Source organism: Petaurus breviceps, unplaced genomic scaffold (genome assembly GCF_028583685.1).
Source record: "Petaurus breviceps papuanus isolate PSGF00001 unplaced genomic scaffold, PetGlider_PUasm1.0 176, whole genome shotgun sequence".
Classification (NCBI taxonomy): Eukaryota; Metazoa; Chordata; class Mammalia; order Diprotodontia; family Petauridae; genus Petaurus; species Petaurus breviceps.
Genome location: NW_027185771.1, coordinates 18670440 through 18697849, shown reverse-complemented (window position 1 = coordinate 18697849; position 27410 = coordinate 18670440). Strand labels below are relative to the sequence as shown.

Here is a 27410-nt window from a genome sequence, read left to right as displayed (position 1 = left end):
AGTCCTTCAAGTGCTATATAGATGATGATGATGATGGTGGTGATGGTGATGGTGATGATTACCCTCCACATTTCCAGGCAGGAGGTAGGAGAGGAAACTTCTATCTCCATGTAGGAATTGGGAAAGGAGGTGTTGAACAGTGTCCCCTGTTCAATAATCCTTTTTGACTCAGAATTCCTCCTCCCTCAGTAAGATACTCCACATTGACTTGGAATAATAACATCTAATTCAGTCAGTTCTACCTCCCATATTCCTCTGAGGATCCAGGATCTTCTGTAGACGAGTAGCTAGGGACAAAGGTAAGAATTCAGCCTCCACCATCAGCCCTTCCCTTCTCCCTGCATCTGGGTCCCTTTGGAAAACATGCCACATTCTTAGGGCCTTCGTCTCAGCCACATAACCACCCCAGCAGGTCATTGGGACAGATCAGAGAATCTGACTATGCATATTATGATTTACAACTTGGAGGGGCCTTGGAAATCATCTCATTTTACAATGAGAAACAATAACTAAGAAAGGAGAAATTATTTGTCCAAGGTCACAGAAATAGCTAAGCTGGAATTCAAACCCACTTGGAATCTGACTCAAAATTCCATGTTCTCTATATTCTGTTGTTCAGTTGTGCCTGACTCTTCCCAACCTTATTTAGGGTTTTCTTGGCAGAGATACTGGAGTGGTTTGTCATGTCCTTCTCTAGCTCATTTTACAGATGAGGAAACCGAGGCAAACAGGGTGAAGTGACTTACCCAGGGTCACACTGCTAGTAAAAGTGTCTGAAGTCACATTTGAATTCAGGTCTTCCTGACTCCAGGGCTGGAGTTCTGTCACTTCACCACCTAGCTGCCCTCTCTATACTCTACATTATTCTCCTCCCTCTCCACCACCAAAATAACTTGCCCAGGTTTAAGGCAGCAATCTCAATTAGAAACCACATTTCCTAGACCTTAGGCCAAAGCTTGACACTGCCTTCACCATTTCTTCTGTAATTTGGTAAACTCAGGGGTTAGCTAAGGTGAGGGAGGGGACTGGTAGGGATGGGGGGGAGGAATGGTTGGCGTTTGAAGAAATGTATATTTCCTAAGATCTTGTAAAGGGATGGGAATAGGCTATGTGTGACCTTAAGCAAGTCACTTAACTTCTCAAAATGTTTCCTCTCCTGCAGAATAAGGAACTTGGATTGATGAGGGGGGGGTGAGGGGGAAGAGTTATCTATGAACTTGGCTTTTTAAAAAATATTTTAATAACGATTTCAGTATAATGTATATGCAAAGCTATATATTTTACTTATGAATTGACAACCATTCTGAGAAGGGGTCCATAGGCTTCACCAGACTGCCAAGCAGGTCCATGACACAAAAAGGTCGATGCTGTCAAAGGGCCCTTCCAGTTCTAACATTCCAGATTCTAACATTTCTATCCGAAATTCCCTTTGGGCTTTCACATTGCAGATTCCAAGATCCCTTTCCAAGATATCTGATATTCTGATTCTGCAAAGGTCTACCTAACCTGCCATCACAGGCCAACCAACTAATTAAGAAACCTTGGCACTCGGGTAGCTTTCTTCCGAACCACCCCCACCCACCCCATCCTTCTTTGCGGAGCAATTGAGTTTGTTTTCAGGAGGCAGCTGCCCTTCCCTCCTCCCTGGGCACAGCTACTGCAGATCCTGCGGCACCTCCCCCGCCCCCACCCCGTCTTTCTGTCCTCTCCCTGCCCCCTTCCCGCTCTCTCCCAGCCCCCCTCTTCTCAACCTGTCTGTCCTCCCCCGCCTCCTGGTTGAAGGGTTGGCTCCTCTCCCCTTCTCTGTTATCTGTGTCTGCCCATGTCTCTCTTTTCTCTCCCTTTATGTGTGTACTTGTCTCCCCTTGTCTCACTCTCTCGGCGCGTGTCTGCCTGTCTTCCTAATCTGTGTGTGTGTGTGTGTGTGTGTGTGTGTGTGTGTGTGTGTGTGTGTGTACAGTGTGTGTGTGTGTACAGTGTGTGTGTGCGCGCGCGCGCGTGTCCCTCCCTCTCCCTTCTCCCCTGAACTCTTTCAAATGTGACACATCCCGCGGGGTGAAGCTGTCGGCCCCAGAGTAGGCGCCGCCAGGGCGGAGCAGCCAAGCGCACCGGAGCCTGGGAGCCGAGCCCGAGCCCGAACCCCAGCTGGAGCCCGAGTGAGCGCCGGGGCACCGCACACCACCGCGCCTCTCGAGGCACCCGGCCAGGGAAAGAAGGAAAGAAGGGGCGATGGGCGGCGGCCAACGATTCTGGCGGCAGTCGCTTGCCACGGCCAGCGGCCCAGCTCGGAGCTTGCCCTGAGGGAGGCTGCTCAGGATTCCCCTGCTTCCCGGCGCCCCCCGCCCCCCGGGGTATGGGCTGGACTGCAAGGGACAGGAGCGCGCCCTGGTCCACCCCTGGCCCGGCCCCAGGGTACCGAGCATCCCGCGTGGCCAAGATGCGCCCTGGGCGCTCTTAGGCGGAGGCGAGCGGCAGCCCCCCGCCCAGCTCTCACTCAGTTCGTGGCTGGCTCCCGGCTGCCCTTCCCGGCCTCTCTTCACCCGGCCCGAGCCCACGGGGGCCGGGCCCCGCCCCGCCCAGTCCCTTTGCGCCCCGCCCAGACCAGCAGAAAAGGCAGAGGAGGAGAGACGCCTGGCCCCCTCTCCGCCCCCCGTGGTGTCTCCCAGGAGCTCCGAGCGCATGGAGAGGACCGCGGCCGGCTGCGTGTGCCCGGGTAAGGGGACGCAGCGCGAGGCAGACTGCGGGAGGAGGGGGGACGGGGGTCGGAGGTTGGGGGGAGGAGAAGAGGATGAGGAATGGAGGGTGGGGGGAAGGGAAACCGCTCGTCTCTTTTTCCCCGCAGTCCCTTTCCTGGTCTCTGCAACACCCCCACCACTACCCTTCCTCACCCTCCCCCACCCCCTTCTGCCCATCAGCCTGCGCTCACCGAGTCCTGGGTCACAGCTGCCGAAAGGACTGGCCGATGGACACACTGACACCCTCCCCATTTATGGCAGGCAGTTGTGGCCCCTGCCAAAGGGGAGAGGAGTGAGGGAGTCCTTGAGCAAATCATCCCTTCCCGACTCAGTTTCCTCATGTGCGAAATAAGGTGGTGATCTTAGGATCAGAGGCTCTAGAGATGGAAAGGACTTCAAAAATCTCTTCTAATCCAACCTACTGTCTTGGGGGGGGGGGGGGCTCAACCCACGCATCCCCCTCCCCCTCCCTCTCAGGTCTGCTGAAAGTTTCTAGTCTGCAACTTGCTCCTCCGCTCCCTCCCCTCCTGCTCTCCCTTTCCTAATCTTCTCATTAAGCTCCTGAGTGAAGTCAGGGGCCCCCCTTGGAAAGATTCTAAGAAGTCGAAGAATGAGCCAGAATATAGGGAGAGAACTTTGGAACCTTTTCCCATTACTGTCCCACCCTCAAACCAACACCTCAGAGCCACAAAGGGGGCAAAACTAATCCAGATCAGAATGAGTCCTTCTTCTTCTTCTTGTTTTGGGAGGGGTTTAGATCAAAAATCTCCCCAGTGTCAGAGCTACAGAGGCAGCTTACTTAGGGGAGCTTGGTTAACTCAAGAGGCAAACAAGGTTTGATTTCCCAGGCCCTCTCCATCATATTCAGGGCCCTTGAACTTGTTAACTAACCGTTACTCTATTACTGAGCAAATCCAAGCACACAAGTGGTGAAGAAGGGTTTGTCTGGGAAAATATTTAGAGAAAAGTTTATGGGAACATCAGTAGCTGGGTCACCTCCCTCTCCCCATCACCCATCCTATTGTAAAATGTATAGAATCCAAGTGATGGGCTGAGCCTTGGACTCGAAATCAGAAGGCCTGAGTAGAGCTCCTCTCTTCCCCCAGGTGGCCCCTGGGTCATCTGGAGAAAGACTCTCGGTTTCAGTTTCATCTGAAAAAATGAAGGCTTGAGGTTAGATGCTGGCTAAATCATCCAGCTTTATCACCCTCATTATTTTACCTAACCGTTCACTTGCCTCCAGGATGGGGAGCACTTATCCTAAGCCTCAGTTTCTACATCTGTAAAATGTAAAAATAATGCTTGTTTTACCTTCCTACTATCGTTTCGAAATAAGCACTCTCTCTGTAAGATGTATCCATGTGGATTGTTATTATCTACCCCCTTCCAGACAGATAAGTGCCTCTTTTGTGTTTAAAAGATCGTTGTGGAAAAAGAAGTCAGCATAGGCTGCTTTTTCTCTGGATGACTTTTATGTGCAAGAACAGGGCTTGCTCCTGGTGTAGGTTAGTGGGTGGCAAACTCCCAGGGGCCAGAAAACTCTTTTCTTTGTCTAATTAGGCAGCTTTTTCCTAATCTCTTTAAGAAACATTTAGCTGGTGATTAGTCAGTGGTTCCTGGGCATTTAACTTGGTGGTCTCCAGGCATTTCATTTGGGCTTTTGCTCTGACTCACTTGACCCTTTGTTCTAAGAGTAGATCATATTAAAATGTTTCAAGTTGGTATTTGGGGAATTATTGGATCACGGATTTTGAAAAATAAATAAAAGAAAACCTTCCTTTTTTACAGATAAGGAAACTAAGGCATGGAGGAATTAAGTAACTTATCTAGGGTCACATTTGAACCCAGGCTTTCCTGATCCCAAGACCAGCACTCTATCCACAGTTTCACACTGCTTCCTTTTCTTTAATGCCCAGTCAGTGGTGAAGATTTGGGAAGGGAAGATGGAGGTGAGAGACCAGGAGAGAGCAGCAGCCTGTGAGAACAAGTAGTCAGAGGTGACAGAGACTGCCTTGTCACTCAACTCTTAAAAGGTAGCAAGACTCCTAGTGTCTTCTGGGTAGCCTTTGATTCTAGTCTCCCCCCACCCACCCACCCACTCCCTTCCCCAAAGAAATTTGGAGATCAAAAGCAATTTGTACTGATGTATTAATAACAGGACTTTGGACTGGTATGGAAATAACAGGAAAGGACCCCTAATTGTGAAGGCAAAGAGGGGAGGGGAAGATTTTAGAAACATGTGTCACTTATTTACATCTGGCAACCAAACAAAAACCAGTTATTATTAAGGACCTTGTCTAGAGTCCTAGCCTTCCCAACCCTCTTTGTCTCTTCCCTCCCCTGATGCATAAGAATGAGTACAGTGCACTAGAAAGAACATTGGATTTGGAAGCAGGAAAAAAAGGGGGGGGGGTTGGATCCCAGGTTCTGCTTTAAAAAAAAAAAGTCACATCTTGTCTTTTTGCATCACCTTCATTTTCTACCACATCTCCGAACCCCCTGACCATCTCTTGTAATAAAGAATTTCTTAAAAGAGAGACAAAGTGCAGTTCAGTGTGACTAACCCACACGTGAATTAATTGGGTGGTATATACTGTGTTCTACCTCCATAGGCCCCCATCTCTACAAAGACAGAAGAAGATGTATTCTCATGTCTCTTTGGGATCAAGCTTGATCATGATAATTATAAAATGTCCAGTTTTGACATTGATTGTTATTGTTCTTCCCAGTTACCTTGCTGTAGTCACTGTGTTTACTGTTTTCTTGATTCTGCTTTCTTTACTTTTCATCAGTTCATCTAAGTCTTTCCATGTCCCCGTGAATTACTTTTTATTCATCATTTCTAATGGTGGAGTAATACTCTTTTATGTTCATGTACCACAATTTGTTGAGCCATTCCTCCAAACGATGGACACCTGCTTTGTTTACTACTCTTTACTACAACAGAAAGTACTACTATTAATATATTGGACCTATCATTGATCTCCTTGGGATATATACACAGCAATGGGATCTCTGGGTTGAAGAATGTGGACATTTTATTCCCTTTCTTAGCATAGGTCCAGAATTAGTTGACAAAGCCAGAGTTCCACCAGCAGTGAATTAGCATACCTAGCTTTCCACAACCCCTCCCACATCTTTTGTCTACTTTGTCAGTTTATTGGATGTGAGGTGAAATCTCTGCATTGCCTTGCTTTCTGTTCCTCTTATTATTACTGAGTTGAAGCAGTCTTTCATATGGTTGCTAATAGTTTGCAGTCCTTTTGAAAAGAACTGTCAGCTCAAATCCTTTGACAGGAAATGCTTCTTACTACCTGTGTTGCATTGGCAAGTCAAGGGCCGTACTTGAGGACCTAGAGGGCCACATGTGACCTCAAGGCTGCATATTTCTGGGCAAGATGATTCCTTTTAAGACTAATTCCTAGGAAACTATGAATCCTTATCCCACACACATGGCTCAGGTTTTTTCTTCATACTTTCCCGAGTCTCTGAAATCTCCATTTATATTGGAAAAAGCAATTATTCTGATGTCTATAAGTAATATTTTTCCCCCACTATAAAGGCTTGCCTTACAGTAAAATACATACAGCTGTATGAATGTGAATATTCTTCTGGGAGTGATCTAGTGAGCCAGGGAGTCATTGCAAGCAGAAACAAACTAATTTCTACTGAAAGGAAGGTGGAAAAAAACTATGTGTTAGAAGGAGTACTCCTCCCTGGTTCCATGAGTATCCCTCATGGCTCCTTTGGGGTTGGTTTTCCATTTCAAATGTGTTTTGGAACATTTCCATGCTCTTAACCCCCAGGATCATAGGATCTTAGACCGGAAGGGACTTTGGGGATCATCTTGACCATCTGAGGAAACCGAAGCCCAGAGCAAAAAAGTGACTCCTTGGAGTAAATAAATAACAAAGGATTTGAACCGAGAACTCCTGGCTCTCAATCTAGAGTTCTTTCCACTGAACCATGCTACATTTCCATCTTGGGCAATGATAGCCTCTCAGCACTTGGCTGAAAGCTTCTTCTTAGCTGGAGCCCCAGGAAGGAAAGATGATGTTGAAGGCTGTTGGGAAATTCCAGTGGTTCTGGCAATCAGCAAGAAAGCCTTAGGAGTGAACTGGCTGCAGGGAGGGCAAGCTAGGAAATTGGAGTGAGCCAAATTCCATTCTCTCCTTGGAATTTGCCTCTGATTCTTGGAGCAAAAAAACAGTGATGAGCTAAATGAAATAGTGAACATCTATGGAAATCAGACTGTTAACTCTAGAGAGATCATAAAAGGCATTTCATGTAAACCAATCTTTTGAAAAGTAGGGGGAGGGACTACAGTCTGAAAAGGGGCTATGACTTGTGATTTGCACAGTGTAAACTAATAACCAAGTTGGAACTCGAACCCAGGTTTGCTCATTTACTAGTATCCTTTCCATCCCGCATTGTGCTGAGAGACTGGAATGGTCACACTTTTAGCAAGTCGAATTCAATAAGATTTCATATGTAATCATGGAAGGTTAGAGGTGGGGGGAGGGGGAATATGGGGAGAGGAAACCTTAAAGAAGAGAATATTAGAGAGATAGAGACTTTAAGAATCATGTACTTTAGGGGGTGGCAGGGACTTTAAGAATCATGTACTTTAGGGGGCGGCTAGGTAGTGCACTGAATAGAACACTGGCCCTGGAGTCAGGAGGACCTGAGTTCAAATCCAGCCTCAGACACTTTACACAAAAACTAGCAGTGTGACCTTGGGCAAGTCACTTAACCCCAATTGACCTCCAAAAAGCAAAAAAAAATCGTGTACTTTAGTAGCATCCAGGGGTATGCTGGAGCCAGCTTGTGCCCTGGGGAAAGTCAATTGTTAAATTTACAATGCAAGCATTTATACCTAGGAAATTGGCAAATGTCTCAAAGTCAACAAACACTAAAAATCAGGGCTTGATTTATTGTTTTGTTGATTATCTAGACTTAAGAAAATGATGGAGAAAATGTTAACACAGATTAAACTTAAAAGTTTGAGTGGACACACTTGTTTTTTTCAGAGATCTGCTTATTAAAGATTTACCAGTATACTCCTGGGAACATCTAACTTTTACAATAGTAGCCTGCATGATTTTTTTAAAAACTATATGTATGTAGGCCATATTAATTTTTATAAGTGTTGGCTTAAAAATAAGGATTATTTTTTTGCAGTAAGACAAAACAAGTTCAACTTTTTTTCGTACAAAAGTGAACACTTACTAGGATTGTTCACTAAATCTCAGAGTTGAAAGGGATGCCAGAAAAAATCCATTCCACAAGGACCTGAACAGAAATCACCTCTACAGCAGATTAACCATCCTCTACTTGAAAACCTCCAATGATGAGGGATTCATTACCTCCCAAGGTAGCTCCTTCCATTTTTATACAGCCTTAATTGTCAATTTCCTTATGTGTCTTCCCTTCTGGGACACTTCCCCATCACTTACATGGTCAGGCAGGGGCCCCAGAGGATGCTGACTATGAGGGATTATAGGGTTAACCCTGAGGGATTGAGATTTCTGGTACTGTTGTTCTCGAGCCCTCACCAGTAGGTTCCCCATTATCAATAATGCCGTTGAACTCTATTAGCCTTTATAAAAGGGGTTTACCAAGAAGGAACAGCAAAAAACAACTGTTTCAAAACAATCTTCCCAAACAGGGCTGTAGTCAACTTTGCACATACAAGTTCCTTGAGGAGACAAGGGAGAGGAGGAGAAAACAAGTATTTATTAAACACTTACTATGTACCAAGCACTGTGCAAAGTGCTTTACAAATATTACCCCCACTGAAAGTGGGCTCACAATAAAGTACAATGGCCATAGAGAGAATACATCTGGCAAAAGGGTATTTCCTGACCTCAGAAGTCCCTTTCTCCCTTTGTATTATCCTCAAGAAGTTCTCCATAGGTCGAGCTTACTGCTGGACCCCGAGGATCAGAGTCCCTAGCTAATGCTTCTCTCTGCCACTAAGGGTTGTGATGATCCAGGCAACCCCAATCCTCTAGGAATTCTTTAAGCACTTTCTCTATCACTGGCTACTACTGTTTCTGTGAACCTGGCTTCTGATGACTCTGATGGAACCTCAGGGTGTCCCAAACTCACATGCCTGGACAATCCCATCTTGGGATATTCATTTACCTAAGACTGGGCAGAGGTGGGGGGGAGGGGGAGAGCAAAAGAAAGAATGCCCATAGACGTGGAGCAGCCACCCTTCCCCTTACCTGGCACCTCATAGCAGTTCTATGTCACTATACCGGGAAGGAAAAAAAATGAAAAGATCAGTAGCCCCTTTTGTATTTGAACTCTGTTCCAGTTCAGCCCTCCTGAGTCATTATTTCTTTCAGCTCTTGCCAATTAGAAGACTTTTTGTCATCATATTCTACCAACCCTTCAATTACTCATGGTCAGAAACTGGCTCCCCAAAGTTCTACGTGTAGGAATGAAACAAGGCAAGAAAGCCTACTGACTAGGAGGGCAAATCTAAGCATGTTCTGAGGACTGGGCTGTCATTGGCCCTTTCACTTATATCTGCTTCTAAGCAACTTTTACCCGAAGCTCTACGCTCTAGCCCTTGGAGTCAAGCAATTCGAATCAGCTAGCATTTATAAAGTACCTAATATGTGCCAGGCACGGGAGTAGGCACCAGGAATACAAAGACAAAAATGAAAGGGGCCCCTGCCCTCAAGGAGGTTAGATTATACTGGAAAGAGAACAAATCCAAACCCTCCTGTAGGATAGCCTTTTGACATTTAAATATAAGAATATATTCCTTATCAACACCAACAAAGCTTCTCTTCTCCAGGCTAAACATTCCCAAGTGATTCCATAATTCTAGGCACTGTGATGGAGCACAAAGAGCATTGTACTTGGAATCATAGGACCTGGGTTCAAATCTTGTATCTCCCACTTATTAGATCTATGACTTCAGTAAATCATTGAATATCCCTCCACCTTAGTTTCCTCATCTATAAAAGGTAGATGATAATTCCTACCTTACTAGGTTATTGAAAAGATCAGATAAGGAAATAAGAACTATGCATTTGGAAAATCAAGAAGAAGAAGGAGGAAGAGGAGGAGGAGGAGGAATGGTAGTGGTAGAAGAAGTAGTTGTTGTAGTAATTGCATTTATATATGACTTTAAGGTTTATATAACATTTCACAAAAGTTATATCATTTCAGGGCAGCCAGGTAGCACAGCGAGTAAGAACACCGGCTCCAGTGTTGGGATGACCTGGAGATCGAATCCCAGGCTCAGACACTCAGCACCACACCCAGAAATAACTGGCCTTGTAACCTTGAGCAAGTTACTTAACCCCGATTGCTTTAAAAAAAAAAAAGTTATATCATTTCATCCTCTCAACAACCCTAGAAGATAGATGGTATTATTAAACCTACTGTTTAGTAATTATTTAATAATTTATTATTAAACCAAATATAATTGGTTTAACCAAAAATAATTATTATTAAACCAAATGAGAAAACAGGCAGGAAGAGTTTATGTGACTTGCCCAGGTCACCCAACTAGTAAGTACCTGAGTACAGATTTGAACTTAGGTCTTCCTGACTCCATTAATATCAGCTCTTTAGTTTTGATTAAGCCAATAATAATTCTAATATTGAATATTCTTGATAGCTATGGTTGGATTCAATGAGGAAATGCCAGAAGGCTAACTCCAGGTTTCTGTCACCAATTCAGGGCTGCATGAAGAGAGGCCAAGTTTCCAGAGACAGAGAAAGAGAGAGAGATGCCCCCCCACATTTGCAGTGTTGTGTTCCATTCTAAGCACACATTTTAGGAAGGATACTGATGAACCACAGAGAGTCCTGAGGAGGGTGAAGTGGCCAGAATGGGGAGAGGACTGGAGAATGGACAGTATGGAGATTTATCCAAGGAACAAGTAAAAAGGAAAATTAGCAGAGAGCTGATAGCAAATCTACAAATATTCAAAGGTCAGTCAAGTGGAAGAGGTGTCAGACTTATTCTGCCTGGCCCTAGTGGGAAGACTAAGATGATGGAAGTTGTAGTTGTAGAAAGTTGTAGAAAAGCAGCTTTAGGTTTAGTGTATAGAAAACTTCCCAGTAATTTTACCTGCCCTATAATGGAATGGACTGGCTCTGTTCAGTCACATCCTACTCTTCATGACTCCATTTGGGTCCTTATTTTTTGGCAGAGATACTGGAGTGGTTTGCCATTTCCTTCTCCAGCTCACTTTACAAATGAGGAAGCTAAGGCAAACAAGGTTAAGTGACTTGCCCAAGGTTACACAGCTAGTAAGTGTTGGAGGTCAGATTTGACCTCACATCTTCCTGACTCCATGCCTGGTACTCTGTCCACTGCACCCCTTAGCTGCCTTCCATACTCTGATCCAGTGACACTGACCTTCTAGCTATTTTTCAGACAAGATCCTCAGTCTCCTGCCTCTGGCCATTTTCACTGACATTACCTCTCATCCCTAAATCCTGATTTCCCTGGCTTCCTTCAAGCCTCTGCTAAAATCCCACCATCTACAGGAAGCTTTTCCAACCCCTCTTAAAGTGCCTTCCTTCTGTTAAGTATTTCCAATTTATCCTGAATAGACCTTGTTTGTACTGATTTCTTCTCGTGTTTTCCCTCATTAGACTGTGAGCAGGGTCCGTCTTTTGTCTTCCTTTTCATCCCTAGCACTCAGCCCAGTACCTGACAGTGCTTAATGAATGTTTCTGGACCCATCAGTAGTGGAGATCTTCAAGTGGAGGCTTGCAAGGGATGTTTTTTTGGGGGGTTGGTTTTTTTTTTCTTTTTTGGAGGGCAATTGGGGCTAAGTAACTTGCCCAAGGTTACACGACTAGTTGTGTGTGTGTGTGTGTGTGTGTGTGTGTGTGTGTGTGTGTGTGTGTGAAGCATCTGAAGCCAGAACCGAACTCGGGTCCTCCTGACTCCAGGGCTGGCACTTTACTCACTGCGCCACCTAGCCGCCCCATTGCAAGGGATATTGTAAAGAGGCTTCCTGCTCAAGTATGGGTTAGGCTAGAGGCCCACAGAGGTCCTTCCTAACCCCGATCCGGGGAGGGGGGGATGCCCTGGTGCCATGTATGTCTTCTCCCTCCCCATTCCTGCTGAGTGTGGCATATCACTTGATCTTATATAATCTTCATTCCTCATTCCTCTTTTTCTCAAAGGAGTTAATTAATTGAGAACTAATTAAGGGTTTTATGTCTACTGTTTGACACAGTGTTTGCAAACAAAAGTCATTAGGCATAATGGGGAAAACTTGAATTGTCATCTGCCACATGAAAATATTGAATCTGATGCCCCCAGAGGCAGGCCCCTAAGGCACTCCCCTTGCTGGTGTTCAGTGCCCTTGATGAGGTGGAAAGCAAGAGCAAACATTCTTTGCATGGAATTGAGAACCTTGCCGTCTTGTTCCAGCCTCATTTCCTATCATTCCCCTTCCTTCCTGCATTCTGTATTCCAAGCACACTGTGCTCCTCACTCTTTCCCGCCCCAACCTATTCTGGTAGGCAGCATGATAGAGTAGGAAGAGGGCTGAATGTTGAGTCAGAGGACCCGGGTTTGAATCTTGGCTCTGCCACCTCAGCTGTGTGACCTTGGGTAATTCACCTACCCTTCTGGTTAGATTAGGTGACTTTTAAGGTCTCTTCCTGGTCGTAGTTTATGCTCCTCTCCTTAAGGATTGCAGTAGTCCAGCGGTTCTCAAACTTTCTGATCTCGGGGCTGCTTCACACTCTTAAAAATTATTGAGTACTGCTCGAAGAGCTTTGGTTGATGTGGGTTATACCTAACAATATGAACATTTTAGAAATGAAAACATTTTAGTATTATTATGAAAATAGTTTTGACTTCATAGACTCCCTTGAAAGGGCCCAGGCACCCCCAGAAATCCCTGGACCACCTTTCAAGAACCACCGGTATAGCCTGGGTATGATGCGCTCTCCTCTCTGCCTTTCAGGAGGCTTCCCTTCCTTTAAAGTGTGACTTGAGTGGCTCAGGTTCCCCCTCCTCCATGAAGTCTTCCTCTCTACTTAGTGGGCACCAGGATGTAGAAATGAAAGCTATGGAAATTTGTAGGGCTCACACCATGAGTGAGAGAGTATGAAACTCGATGAAGCCGTCTTGCTTCCAGTGACTAGGGGCAGGTAGGTGTCCCCATAATACATAGACCACCAGGCCTGGAATTAGGAATTCTGATTTCTACCTGATTTCAAATCTGGCTTCAGACACTTCCTAGCTGTGTGACCCTGGCCAAGTCACTTAACCCTGTTTGCCTCAGTTTCTTTATCTGTAAAATGAGCTGGAGAAGGAAATGGCAAGACACTCCATTATCTTTGCCAAGAAAACCCCAAATAGGGTCACAGAAGATCAGACAAAACTGAATAATGACTGAATAACAACAATGTCTATAGTCAAGTATACAGATCGGCAAAAAGGAAAAGAAATTCATTCGTGTCCTAATCCATTGCATTGATTTGTCCTAGTCCTATGCATTATGTTATCTTCTTTTTATCATCACATGCAAATGCCAGCTCATCTACAAATTGATGCATGAGAATTGGAATCATAGGCTCTGAAAACTGGCAGGGAAAGCAAAGAACATCTAATCCAATCTTCTCTTGTTGCATTTTATTAAGCTTCATGAAGGAGAAGTGATTTGGCCAGGGTCACACAGCTAGTTCATATTAGAGCTGAGACTTGAACCCAGGACCCCCTCCCAGACGGCCAGGCCAGCTCTCTTTCCAGTACACCATTCCATTTAACTCAACAATGATTCATTCTGCCTTGCCTCTTAACAGAACAAGGGGCAAAGTTCCGGGAATACGGAGAGAAACCCAAAGCTGGCCATGCCACTCCAGGAGTTTATATTTGACCAATGCACAGACGAGTAAACACCAAGAATTATTCAGTCATTATAAGAGTCATCCAGATTCACAATTGATTGTGACCGCCAGAAATGTAATTGCAATTTTTATAATTAGCCTTTGTTAAAAGAAGAAAGGACATAAGATTTAACTTAACCTACTACCGACATTGTCCACCATGTTTGGCCCAAGGCTCTTTGCCCTTGACGGTTCTCTTCCTGTCACTGAGTGGATGTTGTCCTTGTGGCTCTCCATCCTTTTCCACACCCAAGATTCCAATTTCTCCGAGGCCAGGGACAGGGACATGCATACATGTTTGCAGCACACGTGGCACAGTGAAAGGCACCAAGCAGGGGCATGCGTTGAGCACCCTGTCACCCAAAGTATAGAGACTCTTAGATTTTTAAAACAACTAAGATAATTTTTTAAAAGTTTTGCATTGAGTGCAAATGCAGCAACTTCATAGACGATTAAGCTAATTTTAAAAACAACTTTATAGAGCCGACAGATGGTATCGGAGAAAACAATGACATTAATTTAAGAAATCTTTCATTAAGTTAAAAAGAGTGAGACTTTTATTTACTCAATTATTTTTTAACTCACTGGTTTTTAACTCAAAAAAAAAGATTTTTTTAAAAAAAATCTTTATTGCTTTTTTATGGTATCACTTACAAGATTTTGAATCAGAGGACCTGGATTCTAATGCATCTTTCTGACTTGTTCTATGTCATCTTAGGCAAACCTTTGGACCTCAGTTTCCTCATCTGTAAAATGGAGATAATAGCATCACTACCTTCCAGGGATATTGCAGGGATAAAATAATATTTGTAAAATGCTTTGCAAATCTTAAAGAATGCTACAAATGCTATTATTATTGTTGTGAATATCAAATGAGATAGTGTGTTTAAAATGTGTCATAGCTGTTGGGCGCTGTGTAACTGTAATTATTTTTGTCCTGGCCCAAGTCAGGTCCTATCAGTTTGCCATTATCCATCTGTGGGGCTTTAAACCTTCATCCTGTCCTCAGTCACAGGACCTAGAGATGAAAAGGCTTCTGGTCCAACCCTCTCACTTTATGGATATGAAACCTGGGCTTAGGCACTTGGCCACACAGGTAATGAGGGGCAGGACCAAGAGATGAACCCAGGTGCTCTCTAAATCCATCATTATTACAAGGCCCGTTATGTAGAGTGTGAGCCCTAGAAATTTCCACAGCCTTTATTTGTGCATCAATGCTTAGTGCCCAGTAAGTGGAAAGGAGGATTTCATGGAAGGAGGCAGTGCCTGAGATAGCGGTCCTTTACCCAAAGGGCCCAGCTGCATTTTACAGATCTTTTCCTTTCTTGGTTGTTAGTTGTTTGGTTGTTTTTTTCTCTTAAATCTAATGAGTCTTCATCCTCCCTTTGAGATGATAAAGAAAAGTTTATCACCCACAAGTGAAGTGAGACGGAATTAGAGTGCCTTCTCTGGGCCTGGCGGATAGTAATCCATTCACCCTCACTGAGCACCATTTGTTTAATGTGGCCACATGTTCCGCTATTACAAATGCTCTTCCTGCCAAGACGCTTCAGTATCCAGAGTGAAGGCTAGACTTGGATTTCTGAGTTGTGAAGTAGCTAGGGATACCCCAGGTGCAAGGGAGAGAATGATGATAATCCTTAGCAAGTGTATAGTGATTTGAGGTTTGCAAAGCATTTTACATAGTGTATCTCATCTGATCCTCCAGTGACCCTGAGCAGTAGATACTCTTTTGATTCCTATTTTACAAATGAGGAAACTGAGGCAGACAGGGTTAAGTGACTTGCTCAGGGTCACACAGCTAGTATCAGAGTGCAGATTTGAACTCAGGTTCTCCTGACTCCAGGGCTCCTACTCTATCCACTGTACCACCTAGCTACCCAGGTGCAGGTGATGCAAAAACCGGGACCTAACACCTGTGAGGACTGGCACCCTGAAGCAGGGAGGTGAGCATATATGCAGGATATAAGATTCAAATTCTTGCAGTAAGAGGACATTGAATTTCTTCAGAGACAGAACAAAGATGGGCTGTTTCACTCAGGGCAGGGTCAACCAATGCTGGGGGCTAGATATATACCCCAAATGCATGAAGGACAAGTCCATCAGGAAATGGAGGGGTAGAATCAGAAGGAGAAAAGTATAAACCAAAAAGGCAGGCCAGGTTGGTGTCAGGGTGTCTTTACCCAGACTCAAGGGTCTAAGACAAGCTGGGACTCCCATTGGACAGAGATGTCTTTAGGTCAGAAAGTTGGATTCTAGTTTTCAAATAAATTAAAATGGTAATGATAATAGCTAGTGTTTAATATACTGCCTTCCCCAGAACCTACCACCACACCATTTTATTGGGTCACACAAATGATTAGAGGTCTTAACAACCAAAATGATCTCAGTCTGTTCTCCAATTTTAAATGGATAAGCAGCCCAGCTCTCTTAGAGAATGCAGGTATGGAATGTGAGTGCCTAATGGGTTGGTCCTCTTTGAGAATGAAGGACAAACCACAACAGCCTAGTGGGCAACTTCTGGTAAGGCTTAAGGTCTGATAGGCAGCTAGGTGACACAGTGGATGGAGTCAGGAAGACCTGAGTTCTAATCCAGCATCAGACATTTCCTAGCGGTGTGACCCTGGGCAAGTCACTTAACTTCTATTTGCCTTAATCCAGTGGAGAAGGAAATGGCAAACCACTCTAGTACCTTTGCCAAGAAAACCACATGGACAGCATGGTCCACGGGGGTCACAAGAAGTCAGCAATGTTTGAACAACAACAAGGTCTACAAAGCACTTCACACATTGTCATGGCATATAAAGTCCCTTGCAACTCTAGTATTTATGGTAAATTCATGAACTCCAAGGTTCTAATGGCTTAATTTGTTGCCCCTCCCAGAAGTACATGTATTTTCAAAAGGAGCCCAGGGAATCTCAGAATCCCAGGATCAAAAGGGACATCAGAAGGCATCTAACCTGGCCAAAGCATTTATCGCCTCTATAGTACCTCCACTGAATCCTCCATCTGTCCTTACAAATTTTCAGTAACAAATCTCACACCCTACCAGGGCAGACCATTTCATGGCTGAACCCCTCTAAGTCTGAAGAATCTTCCTCCCTCTAACTTCTACTCATTGGTCTGACTTCTGCTTCTATCTTGCAATAAATACATTCCTAGTGATGGAATTTTAGACTTGATGACTATTACTGTTTGTCCTTCATTTTCAAAGAGGAACAGAGACATCATGAGGGTGATGCCCTGACATGTGAGTGAATTAGATTTAAGTGAGGCAGACACAGTAATATCTCAGTTGAAGAGATATTTGCTGGGAAGGGAACTAGCCAGCTTGTTTTAAAATTTACTGAATATAAATGACCAGCTACTGAGCTTGCAACCAGGAAGATCTGAATTCAAATTTGACCTCAGACACTGACTAGCTGTCCCAGGCAAGCCATTTAATCCCTATTTGCCTTAGTTCCTCGTCGGTAAATGGGGACACTATGGAGAAGGAAATAGCAAACCACTGCAGTGTCTTTGCCAAGAAAATCCCATGGACAAAAAAGTCTAGAGGGTATGTAGAGTTGGACACAGCCAAACAATACTTTTATCTACCTGCAATGGAAGCATCAAGTCTACATATCCTGATCAGGATAAATCTTCCTCCTCTAGGATGATCATGGATGTCTCCTAGATACAGTGTGAGAAAGCTGGGCCCTGCTCAGTCATGAAATTCCCCTGAGTCACTTTTTCCCCTTCTGACCCCCCCCCAATTCACCTCAGTTAAGAAAGTGGGGGGGGCTTTGATGGTTTAATTAGCATGGTACCTTTTTCAGTCTGCATTTCTAAAAATCCCCTTGAGTGGAAGGCTGATGAACAAGGAAATGAGAGGGAAATGAAGCAGACTCTTCGTGTATATAACAGAACCACTTAATAGCTCAAAGTACTGCACGCTGAATTCCCCTTGTTAGGAAATCCAATTAGAGATGAGTCAGAGAGCGGGATGGAAGTACTCTCCTCCTGTACTTCAGCCACAAAATGAAGAAAGCTGAGCTCAGAGACCATGGACTGGTTCACTCACGGCTCAGTGAATGGAGTCGGTGACAGATAACGTGGGACTTGAACAAACTCTGAGCAGCTATTTCCCACCAGCAGGTTTCTGGTCCAGTGAAAGGCACACCAGAGTGTGAGGCAAAACTAAACCCAGGCCCCTGGTTATTCACAGTTCAGTGCTCCTCCCAGGAAAGCTCCTGACATCCTTGATAACCTTCGAACAGTCCCTTTGAGCCCTGACATTCTGGAACTTGGTGAACAAAAGATATTGTGAATATGATTTAGTCTCATCTTGATGATTCAGGATCTTCATTAAGAGTATCCCTTATTGTAAATGGTGGCAGCCTCAAGGGAAGTTGAGGTGTTTCAAGGACTCAAACATCTCTTTTTTTCCAACCCCCACTACGAGAATGAATGAATGAATGAATGAATGAATGAATGAATGAATGAAAGAACGAACTACTAGATCAATCCCAAAGCATGGCAGTTTTTGCACTCTGACTCACCACCCCTAGCAGCTGAAAGAGATCTGTGTGCCCTGAAGCAGGGAGGTCTGTTTTCCCTTGGCAAGACAGCTTTTACCTCCAGTGAGCATGACTGATTGATAATTAAGTCCTTAGTGCACAGATTAAATCAACATTTTCATCAGCTGCAGTTCACTTGGTGGTGGTGTACAAGTGACCACATTCCCAAATAAATAATCCCCAAATTGCATTGTATTTTACACATTCACACACTCTTCCAGGACATACCAGGAAGGATCGATTCAGATCTTTTAATGGTAGAATTGCAGAACATGGGCAGATTGTTGAAATGTTTTGAAATTCTGTTCTCTGTTTTTATGAGTTGCCCCAGGGGTGGGGAATCTGGGGCCTTGAGGACACATCTGGTCCTCTAGGTCCTCAAGGGTGGCCCTTTGATTGAATTCAGTTAGAGGGTCGCACTTGAGGACCTAGAGGGCTACATGTGGCCTCAAAGTCCCAGGTTCCCTACCCCTACCCTAATCTCTTCATACCAGAAGGAGAGGTTGTTAGTTTTGGGGTTTTTTTTTTTTAATTCTCCAGGAAATCATAGAATCACAAAATCTCAGTGATAAAAAGAAACTCAAAGATCATCTAGTCCAAATTCTACCTAAAGAAAGAATGCCATCTACAATATCTCCTAGAAGTGATGATCCAGACTGCTTCAACACCTTGACAGATGGGGAACTCACTACCAAGCAACCCATTCCATTGTTTGTTGGACAGGTCTACCTTAAATTGAGCTGGCTGACCCTTTTGTAATTTGTACCCATTGCACATTATAGGGTGCATAGTAGGCATTTAATAAATGCTTATTGAATGATTGGCTGACCTAGTTCTGTCCTTTGGAATCAAGCAGTACATAATCTTCCCCAGCTCCCCACTTTCCAGACATTCAAAAGCATATTCCCTGTCATCTCCTGACTGAACTTCCCAGAGTTCCTTTGACTGGTTGACTGTTGTCCTTCCATTCTCAGAGGACTGAAATGATATCACTATGTGGAAGTCAAGGTACAGTGTGTTTGTTGCCTGTAACTCATCACACCAATATGAGCTCAGAAGGCTCTACCGAAGGCCAGGTCCATTTGGAGATGTCTCAGAATTCACACATCTCACATTTCTTTTGAGCTACTGCAATTCTGCTTTGCTTATACAGCGTAACACCTTATTTGATGTGGACCCTCCAGGTTGGGCAGTCCTTTGCCAGCAACTCCCATGTTAGACAATTGATTCCAGAGTCCTTCAGAGAGACCTTAAGAGCGTTTCTGGGAACAAAAATTCATGTACTAACTCTCCCTCTACTTTTATCTTGGTTTGTAGCCTTTTCAAGTTAAACGATCCTCATATGATTGAAAATCTTTGACTCTGAAGTGTTTTGTCTAGTGATCAGCTTGGTGCTTGATCCCTGGGGACATCTTGATACCATTGATAACTCTCTTATGGACTCATCATCCTATAATTTGCATTCTTTTTTTATATATCTAGCTTCCCAACTACACTGTACATTTCTCAAAGCAAGGGATTTTTTCATGTGTCTCCATGTGGTTCCCAGCACAAAGTAAATACACAAAAAATGCTTATCCTAAGATACATGAGAGGCAGCATGGCATGCGTAGATAACTGGCCACTGAGCTAGGACATCCTGGCCTCAAGTTCCATCTGTGACATATCCCAGTCATGTGATCCTGGACAAGTCATTTGACCTTTATTTTAGTGTCCTAGACAATTCTCTAAGACCATAATTTCAGAGCATATGCCAGTTTGCATCAGTAGATGAAGATGAAGAGTCCCCTACATTAATGAAACATAGATCCTGTCAAAAAAATCCTAAAATATATTTCATGTTAGTTGTCCAAATTAAAGTTAGCTGTGGCTTAAAGAGCTCATTGTGTGTGTGTGAGTGTGTGTGTGTGTGTCAGCGGGGACAGGAGCTGCTTATCCTCATGGGATAGTCATGACTAGATTTGACTTCTAGGAGTAATATATTCTCTTGGTCATATTCTCTTGGACACCCAGATAAATTTGGCCCCTGGGTACATGTTGGAGCCCAGTCCTTGGCTCAGCAAAAATCCATAGCTGGCTTATTCCTATGCCCAGACCAAAGTCACCTCTTCAAGGTAAAGGGGAAGATACTACCAGCTTGGGGAGCACCAAGAAGGATCTGCTGTCAAGGCAGGATTTGAGTTGAGTCTTAAAGGAAGCCAGGAAAACTAAAAGGCTGAGGTGAAGGAACAGAGCATTCTAGGAATGGAGGATAGCTAATGCAAAGGCAAGGAGAGAGGAGATGGAGCGATGTCACAAATCTCTTGAAAATCATTCTGGGAGAGTCATGGCCTCTAGGAGTGGAGGATAGCTAATGCAAAGGCAAGGAGAGAGGAGATGGAGCGATGTCACAAATCTCTTGAAAATCATTCTGGGAGAGTCATGGCCCTGGACTCCAGCAGATGAGGGCTGCAGGATTCAGGAGGAGCTAGCACCATGCAAAGCAATAAGCCAGCTTGGTAGCTGGACCATCCCTGCGTTCTAAGCCTGATGTGTGACTAAATAACTGTCACCTTGGGCAAGTGATTTAATTACTCTGAGCCTCGGTTTCTGCATCTGTAAAGTCAGGAGTTGACACCAGATCTTCCCTCATCTCCCACCCGGCCAGCTCTGACGTTCTATGGTCATCATTCTGATGTTCTGTGTTTTTAAGGTTTCTTCCAGCCAAGCAGAGGGATTAAAAGCCATTGTTTTTGTCTCTGTGCCCTTCAGATGAGCAGAGCATCCTTCCGTGTAAGAAGGAGGAGCTGCAGTGTGACAACGGGTTGTGCCTGCTGAACTGGCTACGCTGTCACTACAAGAAGGACTGTAGTCGAGACTACATGTCCATCAAAATCACCTGCTCCAGTAAGTCCTCTGCCTCACCTCATCCCCCAAGGGCGCCACCTTCCGAGCTTGGGCTCTCTGCTGTGGCCACCTCACTCTCCAGCCAAGCCCTGGGCTGGATGCTTTGGGAAGAGGGTTGGTGGTTTTATTAAAGACATAGTGGGTTTTGCCAAAGAATTAATCAAATAGTGGGTGCCCAGGGAGGGCAGGGAGGAGAAAAAGAGGGGAAACTTTTGTAGTGTGATGGAAAGAACACCAGACATGGAACCAAAAGGCCCCAGCTCTATTTACTAAATGGTAGGACCACGGACAAGTCATTTTAACTTCTGACTTTCCAATTCATCATCTCTAAGAGCCTTTTGGACTTCTTGAATTGGATGTCCCACAGATATCACACATGCAACATGTCCAAAACAGGATTCATTATCCTTCTTCCTAGACCTTCCCCCTTCCAAACTCCCCTATTACTGTCAAAGATCATCACCAAGGACCTCAGCAGACTCCTAGCCTCACTGTCACTCCTCAGCTCCTCTCTTGCATTCAGCCCCAAGTCTCATCATCCATGTCTTTACAATATCACTTACATGTCTGCTTCTCAATACTCATACAGAGACAACCTTAGTTCAGGCCTTCATCTCAGGTCACTTGGATTACTGCAGTGGCCTTCTCACTGGTCTTCCTATCTCTAGTCTCTCCCACCCAAACCATGTACCAGTCATCCACTGAGGTGATTTTTCTAAAGGACATGTCTGACCATGTCAGCCCTCTGCTCAGTGAACTTTGATAGCCTAGGTTACAAAATATGAGATATAAAAATATAATATATGTAAATATAAGAGATATAAAATATAAAGTCTTCTATTTAAAGTCTTCATTCCCTGGCCCCTTTCAACCTTCCTTTAACTATATTACTCTTCACATGGTCTAGAATCCATCTACAATGGCCTACTTGCAATCCCTCAAACACAGAAAATGAGAATATTTGGAAAGCATTAAGCACTGTGGCTGGCCTGTAATAGGTGCTTTATAAATGCTGGCTACTACTGGTATTTAAAACTGCTACTACTAGTATTCTTATTGTAATTGTTATTATTACTATCTCCCTTCTCCTTGCCTTTGTACTTAAAAAGGCCTCCCATACTAGGAAACTTTGCTTCTTGCACTTCAGTCCTTTAGTTTTCCTAGCTCAGCTCAAATCTCACCTCTGTAGGAGGCTTTTTTTAGTGCCCCCCTGCCAAGGCAATAGTGCCTTATAGAGACAATTTGGTGGCACAGTAAATATAGTGCTGGTTCTGGAGTTAGGACAGACCAAAGTTCAAATCTGACCTCAGACCCTGGGCACTTAACCACTGTCTCTCTTGGTTTCTTCCTCTATAAAACAGAAATAATAATAGCACCTACCTCTCAGAGTTATTGTGAGGATAAAATGATGTGATATTTGTAAAGTATTTTGCAAACCTAATGTATTATATAAATGCTAGATATTGTTAACATTCTTTTCTCAAATTACTTTCACCTGTTCTTTTTCTCTACACATATAATATGTAGATGTATAAACACACATCTATAATACATACATATGTAAATATATGCATATATATATCAAACATACATCATTTTGACATGTTGCCTCCCCACAAGAATGTACACTCCTTGAGGGCAGAGACCATGTTTTTGTCCTTTTCTGTATTCCATAGTAAGTGCTTTGTGAGTAAGTTTGTTGACCAACTGGGCAGCCGACTAGTCTATAAAGTGGAGACAGTAATATCTTCATCACCTACCTCACTGGGCTCTGTGTGCATCAAAAACCAATCAGTGCTGAAGTTCTGAATGGTACAGTATTGACAAGTGGAACAGAGGGGTCGCCCCTGTGGCTTCATGCCCCACTTGGAGCTGCCTTGGGTAGAGACAGACTGAAGATCCAGGCAAGGTTTGGGAGGGCATGAGCCCTTCCACTCCATCTTCAACGAGGGGCACAAGGATTTCTCCTGGAGTTGTCAGGCAGCAAACACCATATGGCCCTTTCTGAAGCCATACTGGCTCTCAGGTTAATGTTCATCTTCCAGGTGAAGGGTTGGCCTATTAAAGAGAACACTGGGCAGTGACTAAGAGAGAGGACCTCCCCCTCCACCCCCAGCCCATGATTGTCACAGGAGGATCTATTTCCTTTTCCTTTATGGAGATGGACAGTAGAGGCATGGTTAAATCCAAATTCAATCTGCATTTTTACCATTTTCTCCATCACTTTCATAACTCGAGACAACTAACAAAACAATGTCTCCAGCCCTAATACCATTTGTATAGCTTTTGAAATTTAGCCAAGTGTTATCTTGTTTAATCCTCACAACAACCCTGTCAGATAGGTGCTATTATTATTCCCATTTTGCAGATGAGGAAACTGAGACTGGGAGAGGTGAGGTGGTATGCCCAGGATCATACAATTAATAAGTATCAAATTCATGTCTTTCTGACTCCAAGCCCAGCAACTTTTGCCACTACAGCACTTGCTTGCCCTTATCTTCCAAATGTCCCAAGAAACACCAGGAACTGTTTACCTCATTTGGGATCTGGACTGAATCCATAGGTCCTTTTAAATAACAGCTAGGACAACTTACATTCATATAAAGGCAGTGTGGCTCAGTGGGCAAAGTTCTGGAAGACCCGAGTACAAATCCTGCCTCAGACATTTATTAGCACATGAATCTGGACAAGTCACTTAACCTCTGTGTACCTCAAAGAATTCTCTAAGGTTTAAGGCGGTAGTATGGGGTTTGGATTCAAATCCTAGTTTTATAACTTACTAGCTATGTGACCCTGAACAATAACCTCAAAATCCTCTCTGGGCCTCAATTTTCTCACTTGTAAAAGGAGGGATTTGGGCAAGATAGGCTTTAAGGGTCCATTCCCACCCTAAATCCATGATCCTGTGGTCTGATAAGTCACACAAAGAGGATGTAATCCTGACTGGTGGAGGGAATTCCCATGCTAGGAGTCTTCATGATGTGGAAACCACAAGTTCTTTCATTTATATATGTATAGTGTTTAATACTTTCAAGCAGGCAGTTTGGTGGCACTTTGGATGGAGCTTGGAATCAGGAAGACTCATCTTCCCGAGTTTAAATCTGGTGTTAGAACTTTACTACCTGTGTGATGCTGGGCAAGTCATTTAACCCTGTTTGCCTCAGTTTCCTCATCTATCAAATGAGCTGGAGAAGGAAATGGCAAACCACTCCACTATCTTTGCCAAGAAAACCCCAAATGGGGTCACAGAGTCAGACATGACTGAAACAGCTCAAGAGCAAACTTTGAAGAATTCTTAGAGAATGAGCAGATACCAAAGCTGGAAAGGGCCTTAACACTTAGAACGATAAATAGAACAGACAGTATAGACTTAGGAATTGATAGGAGCCTTGAAATATAGTGTTTGAGTTCAAAGTGACATAGTAGGTGGTTAACAAACACTGATTGACTGATTGATTGTCTCTTAGAAGATGGTGTTACCTTGGGGCGCAAGGGGTGTTGAGGGAGGACTGTGGTGTGAGGGCTTGCTGAGCCCTTTTCAGGGCTGCCCAACTGCCTTTGGAGTTTATCTTCACCCAACTCTCACCTGTGTTTCTGAGAAGTAGTAGTATGCGCAGAGACCACAACTCCAGTTAACTGTCTTAACAGATGGGATAAATCAGGGTGAGGGTAGCAAGCAGGCCTCAAACCTGGCAGTGAGTTAGGGGGGGTGCCTTCCCCACTAGAATGGGTGGATGAGAACAGTTTGTTCCAATGGCCATGAAGGAGGCCAAAGGAGGCACTATGGAGCCATTAGAGCTTGGTCAGACATTGAAGACCTCAAGATCATCCCCTACAGCCCAGGCCATCTCTGGTCATCTTGACTTTTGTCTTGCCATTGGACTTCCATGACTCAGAAGAGAAAGTGAGGCTGATGACTTTGTGCAACTCTGCCTCACTTAAATCCAATTCACATACAAGTCAAGACATTAACCTCTCGAAGTCATCTGTCCTCTTAGGAAGGAAAGACAAACAGCAACAACACTTTAGATAAATGTCAGAGCTTAGAGATTATGTAATCCAGTCTCTTCATTTTGCAGTTAAGGTAAGGTGGGGCCCAAAGAATTAAAGGAGCCAGGACATATATCCAATTCTCCTGACTCAGAGCTTGGTGTGTTTTTCACTGTCACACTTACCTTTTTTCATTCTCATGGTCATTTTTAAATTAGGCAGAGATAGAACATTTCCATAAATTTTGAAACTTTGGCACAGGGGGAGAGGAAGATACATTGAGGAGAAAATATATGCATTTATTCTGGTGATCTCTGGCTCTAAAGCAAGAGTTCTTAACATTGTGGGTGTCCTGAGGCCATTGGCGGTTCAGGAAAACCTATGACCCCTCATCAGAATTGTGTTTTTAAACGCCTAAAATAAAATACATAGAATTCTAAATTATGGACAGCTAAGTGGTGCAGTGGAGAGAATGCCAGGCCTAGAGAAAGGAAGACTAATCTTCCTGAGTTCAAATCTGGCCTCAGATGCTTACTACCTATGTGATCCTGGACAAGTCACTGCACCCTGTTTGCCTCAGTTTCCCCATCTGTAAAAATGAGCTGAAGAAGAAAATGGCAAAACACTCCACTATTTTTGCCAAAAGAATCCCAAATGAGATCACAAAGGGTCAGACATGACTGAAATGACTGAACAATAAAATGTAGGAAAGCCGGGGTTAGCGAAAATTAAGATGTAATGTTTTTACCATTCAAGTAGATGAACTCACTGAAATTTCCCCTGCTCAAAAGGAAAAGATCTATTTGTGCAAAAATATTTGTAGCAGCTCTTTTTTGTAGTGGCTAAGAATTGGAAATCGAAGGGATGCGCATCAGTTGGGAATGACTGAACAAGCTGTGGTATATGATTGTGATGGAATATTATTATGTTGTAAGAAATGACAAGCAGGATGATTTCAGAAAAACCTGGAAAGATTTACATGAACTGGTGCAAAATGAAATGAGTAGAACCAGGAGAATGTTGTTCACAGTAACTAATATTGTACAATGAAGAATTGTGAATGACTTAGCCATTCTCAGCGATACAATGATCCAAGACAATCTCAAAGGACTCATGGTGAATCATACTATCCGCCTCCAGACAGAGAAGTGATATTGTCTCAATGCTGACTGAAGCATACTTTTTTTCCCCACTTTCTTTCATTTTTCTTTTATTCAAGTCTTCTTATACAAAATGACTAATACGGAAATATTTTGCATGATTGCACATATATAACCTGTATTGAATTGCTTGACATATCAGGGAGGTGGGAGAAGAAGGAAGGAGAGAGGAATAGAATTTGGAACTCAAAACTTTTTTTAAAAAAATGTAAAAATTATTTTAACATGTAATTAAGAAAAAAAATTTTAAAGGCCTCCTGCTCTAAAATAGCTTTTTAAAATTATTTATTAATAGTAATAGTAGTAATTCACATTTACATAGTACTTTAAAAGGTTTTTTAAGTGCTACATACACATGTATATATGTACATATATACATGTAGCATGTATATACATGTTGTGTGCGCATGTATGTGTAGTTGGCATGTATGTATATGTGGTAGTGCAGTAGTTAGAGTGCCAAACCTAGAGTCAGGAAGACTGGTCATCCCGAGTTCAGATCTGCCCTCAGACACTCCTAGCTGTGTGACCCTGGGCAGGTCACTTGAACCTGTTTACCTAGGTTTCTTCATTGGTAAAATGGACTGGAGAAGGAAATGGCAAACCACTCCATTATCTCTGCCAAGAAAACCGCAAATGGGGTCACAGGATCAGACATGACTAAACAACAACAACAAACACATGTATATATACACATCTGTACTTTGCACAGCTCTGCCTCATTCAAATCCATTTCTCATGGAAGTCAAGACATTAGCCTTGTGATGACATTGGTCCTCTTTAAGAACAAAGGATGAACAATAAGGCAACAATGAGTTTGTACATGTGTGTATGTGTGCATGTATGTGTGTTCATATGTATGAGTGTATGTGAACAGCATTTAGTACGGTTTTAAGTGCACTAAGATATGACATTGTTGAGGTGGGGATACATGCATGCACTTGAACACATCTGAGGTGTGGTTATTGACCCCATTCTACAGAAGAGAAAACTGAGGCTCAGAAAAGTTAAAATGGACTGTGGATGGTCACACAGTCAAGTGTCTGAGATAGGAAATCAGGTCTGCCTGACTCCAAGTCATTATACCACCCAGCTATTTCTAGATAGCCTTTGAGGTACTTTCAGCTCCTAAGAAGGTTTTTGTTTCTGGTGTGTGTGTGTGTGTGTGTGTGTGTGTGTGTGTGTGTGTGTGTGTG

The 27410-nt window shown here is 43.7% G+C and overlaps 1 protein-coding gene across 1 annotated transcript in view; it reads left to right on the top strand.

The window, feature by feature from the left end:
- The first annotated feature begins 2042 nt into the window (after nucleotides 1–2042).
- Nucleotides 2043–27410, top strand: part of BEAN1 (brain expressed associated with NEDD4 1) — a 109378-nt gene continuing 84010 nt past the window's right edge. Inside the window, exons 1-2 of the mRNA XM_069085831.1 lie at nucleotides 2043–2713; nucleotides 20930–21064. Coding sequence (XP_068941932.1) covers nucleotides 2680–2713; nucleotides 20930–21064 — 169 coding nt within the window. The 5' untranslated portion in view covers nucleotides 2043–2679. The remainder of the gene's footprint in view (nucleotides 2714–20929; nucleotides 21065–27410) is intronic.